This window comes from Papaver somniferum, chromosome 4, assembly GCF_003573695.1.
Source record: "Papaver somniferum cultivar HN1 chromosome 4, ASM357369v1, whole genome shotgun sequence".
In the NCBI taxonomy this organism is placed as follows: Eukaryota; Viridiplantae; Streptophyta; class Magnoliopsida; order Ranunculales; family Papaveraceae; genus Papaver; species Papaver somniferum.
In genome coordinates this window covers 121848452-121868134 of record NC_039361.1, presented here as the reverse complement: position 1 = coordinate 121868134, position 19683 = coordinate 121848452, and the positions used below count along the sequence as shown (strand labels likewise).

Sequence of the window (19683 nt, the reverse complement as noted above, 5' to 3'; positions counted from 1 at the left end):
AACTTAAATTTAGTTTATCTGCTGAATAAGAGATATGGCACGTCGCTCTAATTAAGAAAATAGAAGAATATGATGTGAATGATGATCCTGCAAAATGCTTTTATACTTGGTGGGTATCTGAATGGTACCCCATGGTACTGAAGCCGGGTCAGGTATTGAATGACACACTCAATGTTGCTGAATTTTTGTGTTTGTGGCTGTCTAGGGATGTTTTTTATGACGGTTCTGGTAAAATGGCGGTAAGAACGAAGTTTGTTCTATTTGCCATTAAGCTGGCGCAGGGCGTGGTTCTACCCATAGACAGCTTGTTTCTTGGTTCCTTGTACTCCCATCTGGATTATCTAGCAGCAGACATGTATGATTCCAACAGATATATGAAGATAGAATCACATGTTCACATCGTGTTTATCCAAGCATGCTTATGGGAGCACGTCGAAGGTTATGCTCCTAATCCCTTATCTTCCTTCTCTAGTATATATGGCGGTGCCAGAATACTTCGTTGGTCGAATAGGCGCTCTAAACCCGACCTAAGACTTATTGATTTCTTTAATAATGTGCACACAATGAACTTTCGTCCTTGGTTACCAGTTCACCCATCTATAGTTCAGTCGAACACCTTTGCTTTTGTTTCAGGTTTAACATTGCATTCAGATGGAGAGAATATGAGTATCGGAGAAACTGTGTTTATACGAAGATGCACACCTGGATATATTCCGTCTTTCTTCATGGTATCCTTTGTTGTGAATTCTTATAACATCGATAGAGCTGCTCGTCAGATGGGTTTTGACCAGGGAATTCCATCTTGCCGTCCGTCAACACCCTCGAAAGACCTCCTGAAATCTATCTTGGATACGAGTGTTCATATAACAAAGAAAATTCTTTCATTCTTGCTTCCATGAAGAAAACTAGTGGTAGCTCCTAAATATAAAGAATTCTGGTAGAAAGAGCTTCTTGATCTTCATCAATTCGTACAGGCATTTGCGACAGTTCCGCGCGGCAAGCCTACTCCCGGGATCCTAGAAAATCACCCAATGCTGAAGCCACTTCCCTCGAGTAAACAAAATCACTCTGATGAACTGGTTCAAGTAAGAGCTCGTGTCTCCAATTATTTAATGCCTATTAGCATGCATCTTGTTACTCATGTTATTCATTTAACGTTTTAGAAAAAGAGTCAGATAAAACCTAGGCAATATGGAGGCAGTCCCCAGGAGAAGGATATTAGGTCAAAGAGACTTGCAGGTGGTATCCGAACAACTCCAACAACTATGGTAGTCTTTAATTCTTCAAACGTGCAAGTATGTACACGTTTCCATTTGACCAGTTGAATTATCCAGGAAGCTTTGAACTAATCCCACTGAACTTTTCCTAAAATTTTAGTGCCTTGGGAATATGAACGCCTTTGCCAGACTCGTGTTGGAAGGTATCCAAGATAGCAGCATACGCAGGATATCTCCGAAGAAAATGAGGAATCTGGTCGAACAGATTCAGGATCCGATAGCGATGAAGAAAGTACTTCCAAATATAGTAGTAGCAGGTCTAGATCCCCAAGTGAGCTAGCAGATGAGCCGGTAAGTCTTCAACACGTTTTCTACTTGGATCATTTACTCTTTGATATGAAAATAGATATTTAACCGGTGATGTTGCAGGACGAGACTGAACCAAGAGATAACCCTAAGATTGAGATGATTAATGATGTTCAGGATGTCACCGCACCTTCCAAGGAAAATGAAGATGTCACATCTATGGACGTGGATGAAAATATCTCCAAAGGATCTCCTGAAACCGAAGGAGCGTTAGTTGTGTATTCTGCTGCAGGTGTCACCTTCGATCCTCCATTTGACGCTCCCTTTGTGGATCACGTGTTAATTGAAGGATTCAACGTGCCAGCTAAGTATGCGGAGTTGTATACCCAAATATGGAAGAAGCATTGACACAATTCCACGACCAAGAAATCCAAAATTCGTGTTTCGTTAGCTAAACGTGTAGAGAAGGATTTGTCTTCAATTGGTAACATGTGTAAGGTGACTGGACACGCCGTTTCTGAAGAAGTAGTCGCAAACTGGGAGTACCATCGGGACATATATGTGAACTTCGGGTTCAATGCTTCCTGGTTCTGTAAAGGGATTTCCAAAATCCAAAAGTTGCAGACTGAAATGGACGAAGATCCTTCCATGGATCTCATTAATCAGAAAGAGGCTGAGGTTGAAAGATTGTCCCAGGAGTAGAAGTTGAGGCTGCTCTTCAGGATATGAGAGATGCTTTATCTAAGAAGGACGCACTGCTGCTGGATGATTTCCCTTGAATGTTTTCTTTACACATTCCCTTCTTAGGTGTTTTTTGAAAGATACAAGATGCTTCTTTCATGGTTTGATTTTCTGGTTTTGAACTAGTAGGTAATTGTTTTACGAGGATTTTGAGTTTATTTGAGGTTTTGTTTTGAAATAATTTATGAGTAATTTTCTGAAAGGAAATAATGCTTCGATTAACTGATAAACTGAAATCTTAATTATGAATACAAGCCAATGCAATCATTTTGGAGGAATTACAAACATTGCATGAAAATATGGAAATGCTAGAGGAAAAGGCTACATGACATTCTAGGCATTCAAAGGTTTGAGCCACTTGGCGTGTATTACTATGCTTTCTAGCTTGTCAACATTGATGAGCTTGCAATAGCCTCCCAAGATAACTTCCGCTACTAGGTACGGCTCGCCTTTTCCTTTTAGGAAATCGGGTAGAGCAGGTCGAGTAGTAATCATTACTACCATATCTCCAACTTGAAAGGGATTTGGGTGTTGTATATCTACTTGACTCTTAGATTTTTTTTTCTTTGACTGAGATAACTTCTAAACACTTAATAAAATATTTGAAAGGACCGACATCCCACTCACATCGCCTAGTGATAGCTGGGTTCATAATTGGATCGAGTTCCAAGGTCTTGATGGGATGAGGAGTGACTGGTTGTAAAAAAGGTTGTTCAAAAAGACTTACTTGCGTTCGAAACCTGCAGACAAATGCTGCTCCACTCTCCACGGGTAATTGTGTCACATTTGCGAGTTTTCGATTTGGAAACAAATAATATTCAGGGTTGGAAGGCTTGTTGGAGATCCCTCAGGTATATTTAATGGCAAATGACATACTCCGAGCTTCGCTTTATTGTTATGTATCCATGAGCGCCCCAAAACCATGTCATAATTTGGGTATTCCTTAACAATATAAAACTTGGCATGTGTTAGGGCATATCCTAACTTTATTTCAAGATTGATGTACTAAACCCCACCCATAATTGCAGCAGAGAAGAAAATAGCGAGTGAAACCAGTTTTGCAAAAATATATCAGTTTGGGATACAAATCTGTCATTAAAATTGTCTTGCGAAATGATAAATTGACATTGGATGCAATCAGGAGAAAGTAAAGGTGCAAGAAGAATCGAATTATTGACAGATAAAAAGATGTAGCACTACTATGAATTGATAAAATATGCACGAATTTTTTTTGAAATATCTTCAGAAAAGTCTGGAACACATCACTGTGTCTATCAACTATAACCATGAGTAATTGCACATAAAAATCATGTGTATAAATAAACAAGAATATATTGTCTTTCCCACCATTGGGTACAAACATAAGGTTCATTTTGAGCATAATACAAACAACATAGTCCACTCAAGGTGGAGGTCAGATTTTTTTCATTAAGCCAATCATAAAAGGAAATACCATCATCAGTAAAACTCCGCAAAACACTATCAGGCATTGTACTCAAGAATTCCGGTGCCCTTACAGTTGTAAATACCTTAATCCACATGCCTATCAAAATTGCATTTCTCTTAGCCATAACAAACACTTCTTGTTCCTCCCCATGTTTAACCATCCATGCCAAAATAAGTGTAAAATTTTTATTCTTGTATGGCATTTTAACAAACAGCTTCCTCTCATCATAAGCTTCAGCATCATTAGTACAGAAAAAATAAACTGCAACATTTTCCTGGGTTTCTGAAGAAAAAAATTGACGCAATTTCTCACTAGTAGTTCATTCACGCCATTGTTTGTGAACTGATTCACTTCCCAAATTTTGAATTCATTTGACCTATTGCCTTCAATAAAATCAATTTTCGCCACTTTCTCAAACAGAAAACTCTGATCCACAGACAAATCATGCTTATCATCCAGGAAAATTGAAGGAATCAACCCTAAATTGAGAGAATCCTCTTTTTCGTCGATATCTGGAGGAATTGAGTTAACCATAGTTGAAACTTCTTCAAATAAAAAAGAGGGAATCAATTCTGAAAATTCGTCAACAATTGTTGCAACGACTTTCACTCTGCAAGGAGGCTAATGAGCTGAAGCAGTATACCTAATAAACATGATTGATGTCAACTTCTTCAATGCCTTGTACATCAATTTTGACCACTTCCGAATGGAGTACTCTCGATCTGGAGATATACTTTTTTCCAAGTAAAACCGATACCACCATCGACAAGTGTCTAAATCCTTTTTTGCTAGTCGTTCCAACTTTACTATGGGTACCGATTTCCCATTCATATATACCCATTTTCCCTCATGTAAATTCATCCCATCAACTATGATTTCCCAGGAAAGACGACTCTAGATACCAATTGTCATGTACCTGAGTACAATGACAAGGTGGGGTTGATAGATTGAGGATAAACCCTCTTGATTCGTGAGAATCAAGCCTCTCTGAGTTCAAAGAACATAACCTAAGAAGAACAAAGTTATAATATGATTAATACTTTGCTTAAAGTTTCATTACAGCATCCCTAGCTTATATATCTAGGTTTCTCTCTCAAATATCTAACGACTACTAACCTTCCACGTGGTTACATCTCAACCACCCGTTACAGGTAAACACTAATTAAGCTAACTACAAGATCGAGAGTACTAAGCTAATTAAGCTAACTACAGGTAAACACTAACAAGATATGGGCACTCCCATTCATTAACAGGTACATGACAAGATCATATAGAATGTTCAAGGTTATTTTCACATGATTGAAATGAATCAATTCGAAACATTCTTGAGTATTGATAGTCTCACACATATCATTGTTCAAGGCTATTTTCAATTGATCATCTTGAACAATAAATTGTTCGAACGACATATAGCTTAACTCATATTTCGAGAAATATATTTGGAATAAACACAACTCGAAATTTTCATTCTGCAATAATTTAAAGTCTACTTAATCATACGACTTAGTCTCATTTTAGTAGATAAAATAGAATATATCTGAGTGAATAGATAGTTCAGTCTCCACATACCTTTTGTCAACGAAATTCTCCAGAGTTCTTCAGTTGATCTCCAATCCAAAGTCTCCAGTTGATCTTCTTCTTCAAATGGTGAAGGCGCTGAAGTCCGATGCTCAACCACACACTTCTATCCTAAACCGAGACATGACTACGTAGTAGATTAGAAATCAAGATATAACTTTGATCAACTAAATTTGACAACAAACTTGAGATGGCAATACTTGCTAGTTCGACCGAGCAATGCTCTAACACATTGTACAGGTTGTTTGTCAATGATGATAAAAAACACAGAGTGTCATCTTAGACAGTTCAGTGTTGACTGATTTTTTTTTCTTGGGACACCAAACAAACCAATTCGCTTTATATTATAGATGGATACATGAAACGATACATAAATATACATGTATATTTACGTGAGTACTTTATGTAATGCAAAATTTATTAAACACAACTAGCAAAATCTCATACCCAGAATTCTGATGGAAATGAGTACATGATTCTCGCCTACTATGCTGCTCCTCTTAATATTTACAAAATTACCATTATAACCTTATTCTACGGCCATATTATATCTCCTCACGGTAGGATAATTTGGTAATTTCAAAGTAAAAAATATTTACCACCTTTACTAGTAAATTAAAGAAAAAAGAAAAACATTTACTCCAATCGTGATATAACAATACTCAAAGTTACACGTAACTATAAAACCCAATATTTCTTCTGTGTTTACTTCTCTAACCTGCGCACCCCTTTTTCTCCCTCTCGCGTCTGCAAAATCTTCTTTCCCTTGTCTGTAAAATCAACAATACGAAGATTTCACCTCCTTCTCCTGGTCCTATTCTCTGATCATTAGGAATCTTCAATATTGTTTCTTCCCTTTAAACAATATAGATCTATTGGTTCTTCTGTTTGATATTTTTTTTCTAGGGTTTTAATAAAACCGAAGAAGAGGGGGAAAGATATTTTTGTAGATCAAAGGCAAGTCATTGTTTATCTAGGGTTTTGTTTGATTTCATACTTTAAATAATCTGAATTCAAAGGTTAGTTATTATGATTTTGCTAATTAGGTTGATTTAAAATGTGAAAGTTTGATAATTTACGTAAGGTTTAGTTAATTTGTTGTAATTTGATAGTAAAATGGATTGATTTTAGGGTTGGCAATGCTGTATATACTGATAATATATGAATTAAGTATAGAAATATGAAAGGGTTTACTGAAGTTATAAATTAGCCAGGGGAATAATGATACTCTAGCTAGAAATTAGTTGGTTGTGCTGATAAATAAAAAGAAGAAGAGTTGGGTACAAAGTGGTAATGGTTGTAATTGTACAAGAAATCATGTTATGTCGGTAATATGATTTGTTTGCTTACATAAGAGAGTAAAAATACAAACCAAATTTGACATCATATAGTAGGGATGATCCATAGCTAGAAATATAAAAATCTTTGTGCAATGATTGTTTGAGATTGTTTGCATATAATTACCAGGGTCGTATAAATTCCAGCAGCGGATTGAAAAGTATTGCATATTTCTTATTTCTTTAGGCTTAGTTTCTCCAGAGCTTGTAAAAATACATTTATCTTATTGTGTTGCTATTCTTTTCAAGGGTTCGGGCTTTGATTGTGATATTCCCATTCTGTTAATTGGTTCCCCTCTAATCTAAGCTAAATTAACCTGGCTAAGCCGACACTCTTCATATACAAACTTAATCGTGAAACAATTTAGACTACATATGATTATAGCATTGCTCTTTAGGTATTTGGCCTAGGTCAAATGTTTGAGGATGAAATCTTTTCTGCGAATACTTTCTTAATTTTCTAAACAAGCATCGTGTCTCTACTTGTGGTGCTGATTAAAAATATTCGTCATGTTTTTTAATAGGATTTTATTTTTTATTTTGTTAGGTCCTATAAATTGATTGGATGATCTTGCAGTCTCCGTTGAACTATGGCTTCAAGTATGTTGACCGGCGAGAAAAGGTATGTGAGCTTTTCTATGCATCTAATCTCTGCCATTACCCTCTGTTATATGCGATTTCCCTTAAAAGTAGTAAAATCGCTGAGTGAAACCAACATTCTCCATAAGACACTTTAATCTTGTTACTGACTTTTGGCAGAGCAACATGCAATCTTACTGTCACTTGCTTATTTTCGCAATCAGTCATGTCTCCGGTCTTTCTAATTGAGCTACTTCTGTTGCGGGCCTTCTGTTTTGATGTTTTGAAAATTGTTTTGGCTTGGGATTAATGCTGTAATAGATGCAGTTGTGATGATATATTCTGAAAGGGTAGATTTTAGATCGCAGTTGTGATAATTTATTCATGTTGTCTACCTCCCCCCCCTAAAATTTGATCTCTATGAATATCTGCACTGAGGAGCCGTGCATCCAGCTAAAATTGGATAACCTACCTGAAAGTCTTGTTCTGTGATACAGTTGCACTGGTATTTATTATACTTCTACGCTTCTTACATGTACGTATTGACTATTAGATGGGTCTCTGCACGAAGAGGGGGCATGACTGTTTTGGGAAAGGTTGCGGTTCCTAAACCAGTTAATTTACCCAGTCAAAGGTAATTTGCGTACTTGATGTCCTTAGATCTTGTGTATATGCCACTCTTCATTCGCTGATTGTCATCTTTTATGTTTTGTTATTTAAGGTCGGAGAACCATGGTCTCGACCCTAACGTTGAAATTGTTCCCAAGTAAGTCATTTGCCTCTTTGTTTTTTTTTCCTTCTTCTTGCCTTACAGTCTTACAGCTGGTTTGTTTTTTCTCACTACAGATTTGACATTGTATCCTACTCAATATTGCAATGTTTAATTATTATTTTAGGCCAAGTGATATTGTTCTTTTCTATTGCTGACTTAGCTGTTTGATGTGGCTGTTGTGACTTTTGCAGGGGTACACTTAGCTGGGGTAGTCGTTCATCTACTGCGTCAAATCCATGGGGCTCGCCTCCTAATGCTGGTGCAGGTGCTGGTTCACCGTTATTGAATAGTCGCCCTTCGTCTGGTGGAACTGGTACTAGGCCCTCCACAGCTGGTAGCGATAAGTCCCATGAACCTGCTTCTAGTGCATGGGGTTCAAGTTCTCGGCCATCTTCAGCTTCAGGAGTTTTTGTTTCAAATCAGACATCAACAGGGACACGTCCTCGTAGCGCAGACACACGACCTGGTAGCTCTCAGCTGTCACGATTTGCTGAACCTGTATCCGAAAATTCAGGTGTTTGGGGTTCATCAGGGAATGCCGAAAAATTGGTAACTTCTTGTCCTGGTTTCTTAACGTTAAAGCTGTCAAAAGAAAATGGTCAGCCTAATCTTACTTTGAGCAGTATTTTTCAAAATGATTTGTGTAAGAATAGTTTCGAGTATATATATGATATGTACATAGAGATAAATGGTTCATATATGTGTGTGCGCGTGCTCATGCATACACGCATGGATTCGAACATATATATGATATAGTGTCGTGAACTTGTATACGGCTATACGCACATAGGTATGAAGTGTCATGAATTTGATCTGATTCAGGTCTAATGTGCTCTTCCTGGTAGTACTGTAGTGTTCTTTGGAAAACATTAGGTGTTAGTGTCATGAATTTGATCTGGTTCACGTCTTATGTGCTCTTCCTGGTAGCACTGTAGTTTTCTTTGGAAAACATTAGGTGGTTAGAGAATTTCATAGTAGGTTGAATAGTTTGAGTTAGTTGTAAAATTTATAATCATTGATATATTTGCAGGGACATTCATCCTCCAAGACGAATGCATTCAGTCTGAGTTCTGGAGATTTTCCGACACTTGGTTCTGAGAAGGATAGCGAGGCAGATGGGCAAGAAGGTGCTTCTATCGCTTGCTATTTTATCATATATGTTTGACATATCCATTTATTTCTTATTGTGATGGGTTGACATTTTCATTCTAATCATTCTTCTAGAGTGGTTGAGTTTTTAAAACCTAGAAGGCCTAGTAACGAGGCTTGCGGTATCCTAGAAGTCGTGGACTCGTGCTTATTCGTTTCAAATTTATACCTTTTGTACTTTGCCATGAACCGAACTTGATTCCTTGCCCTAGTTTGCACATTTCTTTTCCCTCTCCTATAAGATCAACCTTAATGAAATAGCTGAACCAGCATTTTACTTTTTCTTGCATGCTTGATTTATCATAGTGAAATGCATCACCACCTACAGATGATTATATCATTGTATATGCATTGATTATTATGGATGCAAACTTTGAGTACCTATATTATGTGTCCAAGGACATGGATTCTTATGAATACTTTAACATGTTTGCCAGTCTGATCGTGCCTAAAAAATGTTTTAGTGGTTATACTTTACCTTAAACATCTCCACTGTATTCCTCTTTGGTTTTTATGAGTGAAAGGATTTAGATGAAAACTTTATGTTTGTCAGTAGCATCATCTGATTATAATCGTGATATCTGTTACTCAATTTGTGATTATAATCGTGATTATGCAATGCATATTAATGCTTGTTTATATGTTTGATTGTTTGAACATCACTTTATGGCAGATCATAGTTCGCAGGGGCGTCCTGTCTCAGCTTCTGGGGTGGCAACACGAAAAGAGAATTTGGAAATTTTGCATACTGGTGAGCAAACATAATTTTGACTTGAACTGAATGTTTTTAAACTACATCCATCTCTCATATCGTCTTCTTTTGTGTATTAGATGATGAGTCCATGGATGCAAATAGGGAACGAGGAACTTTAAATTCTTGGAGAAGAGAGAATTCTCCATATAATGGAGGCCCACCCCAAGCAAGCATGGATCATTGGCAGAGGGAACACCACCCGTTCCCAAATCCTAGCATGCCTCCTCAGCATTTTGACCCTTGGCATGGTTCTGTACGCGCTCCTGACGGAGTGTGGTATAGGCCTACAGGTGTTTCTCCATATGGGCCTCCACCAGGCCCTCCTGGTAACTACCCTGTTGAACAGTTCGCTTATTATCATCCCCACCTTCCAGCTAGGCCCCTACCCAACTCACAGGTAGTTCCAAGGCCAGGAAATGGTCCAGCCCCAGGTGGGTATCATTTGAATACTGCAGATTCATACCGGCCCCACATGCCTGATTCCAGATCTGGAGAGTCGTATCGACCGCATATGCCTGATCCCAGGACTGGTGAGTCATACCGGCCACACATGCCTGATTCGAGGACTGGAGAGTCATACCGGCCACACATGCCTGATTCAAGGACCGGAGAGCCATACCGCCCCCAAATGCCTGATCCGAGGATCGGAGAGCCATACCGTCCCCATATGGCTGATTCAAGGAGTGGGGAGCCATACCGTCCCCACATGGCTGATTCAAGGTCTAGAGAGCCATACCGTCCCCACATGCCCGATTCTTATGTCCGTCCTGTGATGCCAGTTAGGCCAGTTGTTTACCCAGGTCAGGTGCCTTATGATGGCTATTACGGCCCTCCACATGTAAACTCTGGTGAACGAGATGCTCCTGTCATGGCAACTGGTCCATGTGTTTATGGTGGATACCCGATACAGAATGCCCGTCCCGGCTCTGGAAAATTTCATGCCAGACCCGCTGGGTTTGGTCCTACAAGCACAGCTATTTCTATGAAACATGTAGAATCTGGGCATCCTCAAGGTAGTCACCAGGGACCTTACAAGGTTCTTTTGAAGCAACATGATGGTTGGGAAGACAATGATGGTAACGAGAAAAGGGAGCAGGAGCACGCTGTGACAACTAGTGCGCGTCCTCTTGGAAGAGGAAGCCGACCTGGAACACCCATGAAAGATAACATGTCTGGGGCTGATAACAGAAATGTTGAATCAGTGGAGTTTACCAAAAATGTTTCTGTTGAAGTTTCTTCTCAATCTACCGATTCCAGAAGAAATTATAATGCGGTCCCTCTTGGATTGGACACAACAGACAGCATGAACAAAGTCAAGAAAGTTGATGATGGGTTGGTGAAGAAATCAGAAGTATCAACTGTTACCAAGGAAGACCTAAATCCGGTTTCTTCAACCAAAAGAAATCCTAATCTGATGGAGAAGGGTTTAGTTTCTAAAGCTCGAATTTCTGATGAGCACAGTATTGCTGGACATACTCCTATCAGAGATGAGAAGGTGAAGCCAGCTAGGGTTGTGAATGCTAAAGCTGAGCAGTCTATTATTGAAGCTAATCATGCTCCCGAGAATACTTCAAGCAGCCCTGTTCTTGCTTCTACTCATGGCATTAGTGCTTCTGCTGGTGATAAGCGGCCTGCGTCATGGACAGGGTCTGATTCGGCTGCCACTAGATTGAATTCTTCAGGGGATGGAGTGATGTCTCGGTCTCAACCACACAAGAGAGCTCAGGCAGTGCAAGGTAGACCAGAGAATCGAGGTAAAGGAAGGTCTAACACTCAGGAGGTTGAAGAGTGGAGACAGAAGTCTCTTGTTGCAGAATCCTCAGTTACTGTTCCGGTGGATAGTTTTGGGGCGACCTCTAACGTTTGTCAGGCAGATCAGGATGCTACTCAAGAGGTAATAAAGAAATCTGAAACCAGTCTGCAGGGCAAGCTGCCAGTGGAGTTGCATGCCACCTCTACATTTGACGCAAGTGGCTATAAGGAGCAGGTAACTTTATCTTCATTTTGGTCGTAAAATTTCTAGCTAATGTTTTGTTGGCTTTTGATAGTTTTTTGGACTTGCTTGTCAGCGGGCTAAACTGAAAGAGGTAGCAGCACAACGCGCAAAACAGCTACAAAAAGAGGAGGAAGAGCGGATAAGAGAGCAGAAAGCCAAGGCTCTTGCGAAACTAGAAGAGTTGAATAAGCGAGCTCTTGCTGATAATTCAACTGAGAAGCTGGATAATGCTTTACCATTGAGCACGACCTCCGAGCATCAGCAAGATCCTGTCGTCACAATCAATTTGCCATTGCCAACTCCCCTGCAGAAGGATGTTGATAAATCGGATTCTAACAATCAGGAAGCTGTGTCAGAAGGTCATGATACCTTACTTGTCAAGCAGAAACAAATGGGCTATAAAAAAAAGCAGAATAATATTCCAGTGGATAGAAATCCAAGTGACAAGTCAGTATCCATTGGGAAAAATGGAGGAATAAAGAGCCAGAATGTGGTTGCAGATGCAAATGCTTCAGTTACTGAATCTAGTATGCCCAGTAACACTAATAACTTTGCTGATGATCCCGTACCTCTGCAGAAGAAGAAGAATAGCAGGACTGGTAAGAACAAGCAGAAGTTGGACGAGGTTTCATCAGGTGCACCTATACCATCATCAGTACCATATGAAGGAAATGCTGCAAAAGGGCCTGATGAAATTGCTAAGCAGATTGTATGGGGATCTCTTTCAGAAAGTAACTTGGTTCGGGCAGCATCATTAAAGGAGAATTCACCAGATGTAGTTATCTCTGCAGAACATGGATGGTCTCTACCAACTGAGGAATCACATGGTAAAGGAGACAACCACTGGAAGCCTCAGTCCCCTCGGCGTACGCACAGAAATGCGCAAGGCTACCGACCAACAGAAAAAGCCCATGGCAACGAAGCTGTTATTTGGACACCTGTGCGTTCACTGAATAAGAATGAGGTTTCTGATGAACCTGTCAATAATGTTAAGGTTGAAATTCAAGCCCCGGCCACAAATGGGAGCGGAGTTCAGAATCACCAAAAAAGTAAGAGGGCTGAAATGGAGAGGTATGTTCCAAAGCAACTGTCCCAGCAGGGAAACTCTCAACGACCATCATCTCCATCTGTCAACAAGGCATTATCCAGTGAGACAAGTGTGAAAGCAGAATCTGGATCTCTAACTCCTGAAAGTAGTAGTGCATCTGATGGCTCAAAAGTAGGTCCGGTTGCTGTATCAAAGAATGGGGAGACTAAGAATAGTAAGTACAGTAAAACACAAGGATTATGGCGGCAACGTGGTTCAATGGCAGAATCAGATATCGCGCATACTTCACAGGAAGCATCATCTTTCTCATTAGTTCAAAGCAAGACTACTGAGAAACCAATTGAACTGCCCCAAGCTGTCAAGTCAGAGGTACTGTTGCAAGGGCAAGCGAAAGATTATGACAACTGGAATGATACTCCTTGTGAACCTCCGACTGTCCCTGTTGTTGCTGTGAAGGACCATGGAGGTCCAAACAGAGGAAGGCGACAGCAATTCAAAGGGAACAAGGTTACATCACCCGGTCACAATGCTTCAGAACGGAACAATGTGAAAGATGAATTGAGGCAATCAGATGGAAAAACCATGTCGGTGGAAAACCATGGAACTGCTGGTGACCATGCTTCGTCTCATTGGCAACCCAAATCTCAGCCACATCCTGTTCCTATTAATAATAATAGACAGGGGAACAGAGCCCAAGGAGGTCGAAGAGCTTCCAGTCAGGTTGACAAGGCTTCCGAGAATGATTTTCCTGCCCAAGGTGGTAACCCTCCTGCCTTGAGAAACGAAAAAGATACAAATGCTGGTGCCTCACTTCAGCATCGGGCTGATCAGTCCAACACTGGAGTACCGCGCAAACAAGAGGCTAAGAAAGTCAGGAAGGATGTAGACTCATCCAAGGATGCTGTTCATTCCCAAACTGGTGGTCCGAAGAACTCGACTAGAGTAGTTGTGCCTGAAAATGCAGATACCCAAAATGAACAGCCCTTTTCTCCAGGCCCGCGCAGGCATGGTCAACACAGTGGTCGCAATGGCAGAGGAGGACATGAAGCATCTCATGGAGGATATAGGAACTCTGCGGTGCAAGATGCCAGTAAGCATCAACAGCAACCTTCAAAAACTGATAGACGGAGGAACAACTCACATTATGAGTACCAGCCAGCCAGGGCTTACAGTAATGAACCTAGTGAATCGTTTGAAGGAGGAGGAGGTTCTTCTTCACGGGGAATGGGTTCAAGATACCGTGAGAGGGGAGGTCATTCTCAGTCGAGGCGTGGTGGGTCAAATGGTTATGGGAGGAATAGTGGCGGTGCAGAAGTGGGTGCTTCATATGGTGGTGGTAATGAAGATTGAAGGTTTGCAACTGTGGTTTCTTGTCCAAGATAAAAACAGTCATTGTGGCATGTGTATCTGCTTGTTTGCTGGTAGGTTGCCATTCCTCTTTAAGGAGTTTCCCTGTATTCTTTCTTGGTTGCTGTTGCTAATCCAGGGTTTTGTTCTATACATGTAGACTTTGCAACATTTAGAGGGAAGAGTATGGTAGATGTGACACGGCGCAGAGAATGTGGTTGCAATGTAATGATGATGATTCTGCGGGTTCGTCGGTTTCTATTTCACTTGATAAAGAGAAGAGGTATTGATGGGTGCTTTTGACCTTTTATTGATGATTTTTAAGATGTATTTGTTTTTATTTCTTTCCAAACAGATTGTGGGTTGTTGACGATTTAGTGTTGTCAGACCTTGGTATTTTTCCCAAGGCGTCTGTATTTAGTGTGGGTTTTTCAATGCCCAAAAAGAAAAAGCTGTGAGAAATTTTTAAAAAGCAAAGAAGTAGAAGGAAAGTGGGAGCTGTTCCTATTTGTCTGTGACTAGCTTTTGTTATCTGGGACTCTTTTTGTTCTTGTTTAATGGAAATATAGGAAGGTAGTACCAGAAGACCTCCGTTGTAAACGCACACCAGGATTTTCAGTTCTGTGTGCTTTCCTGTATATTATTTGTACCTACTACTAGTCTTGTGGTTTGAACATCATGTGAAAGTACGTAACAATTGAAGTTCATTTCAGCATGGCCGAGTTCAATATCTGTACATGGTAATTCCAGTTGGGGTCTACCTTGAGGTTACTTTCTCGTAAATGTTTGTTTATGATAGGGAATAGTGATAATAGTTCCAATTGTTTTATCATCCATAAGCTACAAGTTAAGACACCCACAGTCATAAAAAACGAAGCCGCATCCCGGAAGAAACATTTGTATTTTTTTTTTGATAGAGGGTCCAGTTTCATCTGGATTTCCAGTAGTTATTGCCATACTCAGAACAGAACCAAATTGCCACTTTTTGTTTTGTTTCAGCATTTAACCAAGTAAGACTGCAATGCTTTTGTTGCATGGTCCTGACTGAGGCAGACAACCTGAGCATTTGTTATTTTATTTTATATTTGAACTGGAGCATTTGTTATTGTTGCTTTAAGAAAGTTAAGTTAAAAGGAAGTTCCTTCAGGTTGGCTGGAAAATTTTAGTCGGAAACCACACGTTTTGTGTTGTATTGAAGTAATTTCCCTGGGTTCTTGCAAGTTGCAGTACTATCTGCTCTTTCCTTCTCTCAGTTGGCTCACTGGGTACAAGGAAGGGAATCAAAGTCCTTCCGGTATTGTTTCCCTTCCCTTCTTTTTTCAAACCAGATTTTATCGAGTGCACTTGGCTTGCTCCTGAAATGGATGAAATTATGATCAATACTGATGGGGCTAAGTCTGAGGTTGCTGGTAGTTTTGGTGCCATTCTAAGAGATCATGATGCTGAGGTTATAAGTGCTGCTAGTGGTGATAGCCCACCTATTTCTGTTGTGGCTCATGAATTGCAGGGAGTGGAGCTGGGGCTAAAGATGGCTATAAAGTTTGACAAGCTCAGAGTGCACATTGCTTATGATTCCATGGCGGTTTTCAATTTACTTACTAAATCTGATCCAGAACCTCCCTGGAATGTGTTACAAATATGTAGAAGAATTCAGCTGTTGAGAAGGAAGTTTACTTCTTGGAAAGTAACTCATTGCTATAGAGAGACAAATAGAGCTGCAAACTTTCTTGCAGGTGTATATCCTGGTGGTACTTGGGTGGAACTCCGACATGAAGCTTTCTCTCCAGACTTTAGAGAAATCCTAGCAGCTGATAAGGCTCAGCAGGTGTATCAGAGGCGCAGAAGAAGATAGTTTGCTGTGGCCCTCTGTTTTTGTTTTTGTCTTCTTTTTTAGGTTTTTTTGTTTTTTCTTTTTGGTTTGGGTTTCCTTAACCCAGCGGGCCTTGTCAAAAAAAAAAGAAAAAAAAAGAAAAGAAAAAACTCTAGAACTTCATTTCCTCCAACATTAGAGCCTCAACATCCATTGGTGAAATGAAATGAGTGTTCAAGTAGAAAACCAGTTTTTAACTTCAGAACAGTTTCAGTAGTCACAAAAGATTAGCTAGCCACTCGAAAATCAGTTATGTTACAAGTCCGTGCAGTTTAATCAGTGGTGGGTTGTGATGCCTCATGCCTGTTGCATCTTAGCCAGCGCCACAACAACATGACCAAATCAGTTCAATTTTAGTTTGAAAATGCAGATGTGTCTCCAGCAGGAGTTTAAAATTCATCAACGCTCCATTTTTTACCAGACCAAAAGAATATAAGTTGGTCTGTTTCTGTCTCTTACAAGTAAAGGTTCCAAAGGAGTTCAAAGCTACTGACTTTTGAAATTTTCGTTTTTATTCTTTTCTATCACCAACTATTTTCCTTTTTTACTTTTATGAATATGCTTCCAGGTTCCAAAGAGAAGACGGGGAGAGACCAAATATCAAATAAGATTTTGTAGTGGACTTCTATGTTGATTTTAGTGAAGATAGACACATAAAACTCTACAAACACACTAAATACTATTACCTCTCATTATGCACACAAAAGTACCAAAAAATCACACGACACGAACTTGGGATTGTTAGTGCCATTGAGAACAAGAAAAATGAATGTTCTCGGCCATGGCATAGCAATTAAGAAGTTCACAGTTAGGTGAGCTAACAAAATTGTTCACTATGTGATTTTGATGGTCTTTTCAAAGAGCCAACTCCACTTCTTAGACAATAATCGATGCTCGAAGGAACTAAAGGAGCTTGTGATTTGCCATGTGAATTCCAACATAGAGCTTGATGAAAACCTCCAGAAACTAATGATGGTTTCAGTTGGATGTCAATGAGATCGACGTTTCTACACGGGACACTATCACTACACGCGAGATGTGATGGTTGGCTTGCATATGTTCCGACTATCTGATTAAATGTAACACCAGTTATTGCCACGGCTTCCGTTTGATTTTTACACTTCTGTTTGTCGCAGTAGTATTGGTCTATCATGATCGGTGTGCTAACGTTAGAGACTTGAATGTTGGAAAACGTTACATTCTTTACTAATCCCATACCTCCCTGCGAAAAATGAATTGCATTGTGAATTTCAAATGGTAACTTGATTTTCTTTCTTTAAATATGTATTGGACAGAAGCATCACCGCTTTTAAAGTTTTTTTTACCTGCCATGATTTAATCCTTGCTCCATACATGGTATTTTGCATCAGTATATTGTCGATGACGATGTCTTTAACGCACGCGACAGTCTTATCCTTCCCAAAACTACCAAGACTGAAAAAATCAAGCACATAACACATCATTACAAGTGAGATGACATTTAAGTTTCAAACAAAGATGAATTTAATTTAATTACCTAATTCCATGTCCAGGTCCACAGTTTATGTGATGAACATGTACATTAGAACACCCTGTTTGTATTGATACACAGTCATCTCCTGCAAACAAATATACCATTTTTACTTGTTAGTTGGTTGCATAAATATTTGCTCTAAAAATTTCCCTGTTTGGGCAATACCCACTACACTACATGATAATATTTCAAATGAATAGATTCCTCCAATGACCATCATACGTCCTCCACGTGTATATCACTCACCAATAGCAACAAAACTAGGGAAATCTTTTAGTTACACCAAAATCTCTTTAGCCTTTTAGATTATTCTCCATTCAGTGAATGATACGTTATTAGGTAGTTTAGACATGGTCCTATGAACTATAATTGAAAATCACATACTTGAAGCTTGAACAGGTCTTACTCTTCATCTATTAGAATTACTTACCACATCCAATGTTGGAGTGTTGTATTTCTACATTTTTGCTGTTTTGAAGATGAATTCCATCTGTGTTTGGGCTATTCTCAGGCGAAATAATCGTAACATTATTGACATTTATAAAGCTTGAATTATCGAATTTCAAGTGGCACAATGGACTATTAATGATTCTTATATCTCGAACCGTAACACTGGAACTCTCATAGAATTTCAAAGCCTGCAAGGTATATATGCAAGTCTTAGTAAGTAAGGAAAGACACGTAATTAGATAAATCGTCATAATTAAGAAGATATCGAACTCTTCTTACAGTTGGTTTCATATCTGGCATGTGTTTGGATGTCTTCTGCTAAAAAGAGAAAAATTAAAATTTTCTTAGCACTGAATGTTTTATCTGAAGGTAAAATGTTTTTGTTATGTTAGACAATTTCTCTCTCACATAATGCATATGTTCATACCTGAATGTAGCTGACTTCATTAGGTGTCCACCAAGCAAAACCCTGGCCATCAACAACTCCACCCCCTTGAATTGTGAAATTTTGAACCCATTTGATGTTTATCCATTGATATAGATCGGACTTTGACCATGAACCTATATTTGGTGGAGCTAACATAATCCCATCAATCTGTTATTCCATATCAAAATTATGTCTCATTTGGCTAATAAGTATGGAAATCAAACTAAGCAAACACAAAACTTACTGACATACATACCTGGAGAACAAGGTGAGTTTTGCATGGAACTTGAAGTGAAATTTGTCTTATGAGAAACCTGAATTCTGACGGAATTTCCACTATTCCTCCTTCTACTTTCCATGCAGCTTTCCATGCAGCTTCTGATGCCTGCAAGATGCAAATTACGAAGTGAAAACCTGAAAACTCTCGCTTATTCGATTTTAAGAACTTACAAATGGAAAATGGTTGACAAAAGAAAATGAAAAAATGACATTTTACAAAATTCATTACTTGGGGCTCTTTTAAATGCAAGGAAACCAAAACAATTGAGAACATGTTTGTTTTTGGATTTCAAAGGACGCCCAAAAACAAGTAGGTGTTACCTTGGAATCATCTGCGGTCCCATCACCTTTAGCACCAAAAGACAAAAGGTCGAAAATGTTTGATTTCTTGGTGTAAGGGTTTGGTGGTGTAGGCTTAAATGTAGGTGTTGGAGAAGGTGATGGTGCTCTCTTCTTATTATGACTATGTTGATGCCCATGATGATTTTTGGTATTTCTATGGTGATTATTCTTTCTTGCTTCAACAGAAGAAGTAGTTGTAGAAAATGAAATGGTGAAGATTATAACCAAGAAAACAGTAAGAAGACAGACTGATTGAGATGAATTTCTAGTTTTCTTCATCATTTCTGAGGAACACAGAATGAGAGAGAGATTCAGGTGTACTCTCTGTTGGTGCTCTGCTCTGAAACAGAGGAGAAATTGGTTAATGACAGTTTAAATAAGCTCAAGTTTTCGGGAATACCCTTGACTTGATTTGTATTTACAAGTGAAACCATTCAGTAGGTATGTTCTGAAAAAGGCAAGTTTATCTTTATGCTTTTGTCGTCCTTGAGGGCTGACTATGTATCCATCCATAACTTGTGTTATGTAGGC

The 19683-nt window shown here is 39.2% G+C and overlaps 2 protein-coding genes across 6 annotated transcripts; one reads left to right on the top strand and one right to left on the bottom strand.

Annotated features, from left to right (window-relative positions):
* Window positions 1-5994: 5994 nt before the first annotated feature.
* LOC113276486 (protein MODIFIER OF SNC1 1-like) lies at window positions 5995-14999 on the top strand. 4 transcript variants are annotated; one of them, XM_026526093.1, is made up of 10 exons: window positions 5995-6246; window positions 7174-7248; window positions 7759-7839; window positions 7927-7971; window positions 8169-8526; window positions 9008-9104; window positions 9800-9877; window positions 9958-11867; window positions 11950-14345; window positions 14432-14999. In XM_026526093.1, the coding sequence occupies exons 2-9, from the start codon at window positions 7217-7219 to the stop codon at window positions 14272-14274; spliced, it is 4926 nt and encodes a 1641-aa protein (XP_026381878.1). In that variant the 5' UTR covers window positions 5995-6246; window positions 7174-7216; the 3' UTR covers window positions 14275-14345; window positions 14432-14999. The 4 variants fall into 4 exon arrangements, with proteins under 4 accessions (XP_026381878.1, XP_026381876.1, XP_026381879.1 ...); XM_026526091.1 differs by having other exon boundaries at window positions 7703-7839; XM_026526094.1 differs by having other exon boundaries at window positions 5995-6308.
* Window positions 15000-16805: 1806 nt separating this feature from the next.
* Window positions 16806-19476, bottom strand: LOC113274242 (probable polygalacturonase At1g80170). Of its 2 annotated transcripts, none has more exons than XM_026523693.1 (8): window positions 19132-19476; window positions 18788-18916; window positions 18532-18699; window positions 18384-18422; window positions 18085-18292; window positions 17658-17739; window positions 17467-17575; window positions 16806-17363 (listed from the first exon to the last, which is right to left on the bottom strand). In XM_026523693.1, exons 1-8 carry the CDS (start codon window positions 19432-19434, stop codon window positions 16959-16961), a joined length of 1443 nt encoding a protein of 480 aa, XP_026379478.1. In that variant the 5' UTR covers window positions 19435-19476; the 3' UTR covers window positions 16806-16958. The 2 variants fall into 2 exon arrangements, with proteins under 2 accessions (XP_026379478.1, XP_026379479.1); XM_026523694.1 differs by having other exon boundaries at window positions 18384-18419.
* Between the last annotated feature and the right edge of the window lie 207 nt (window positions 19477-19683).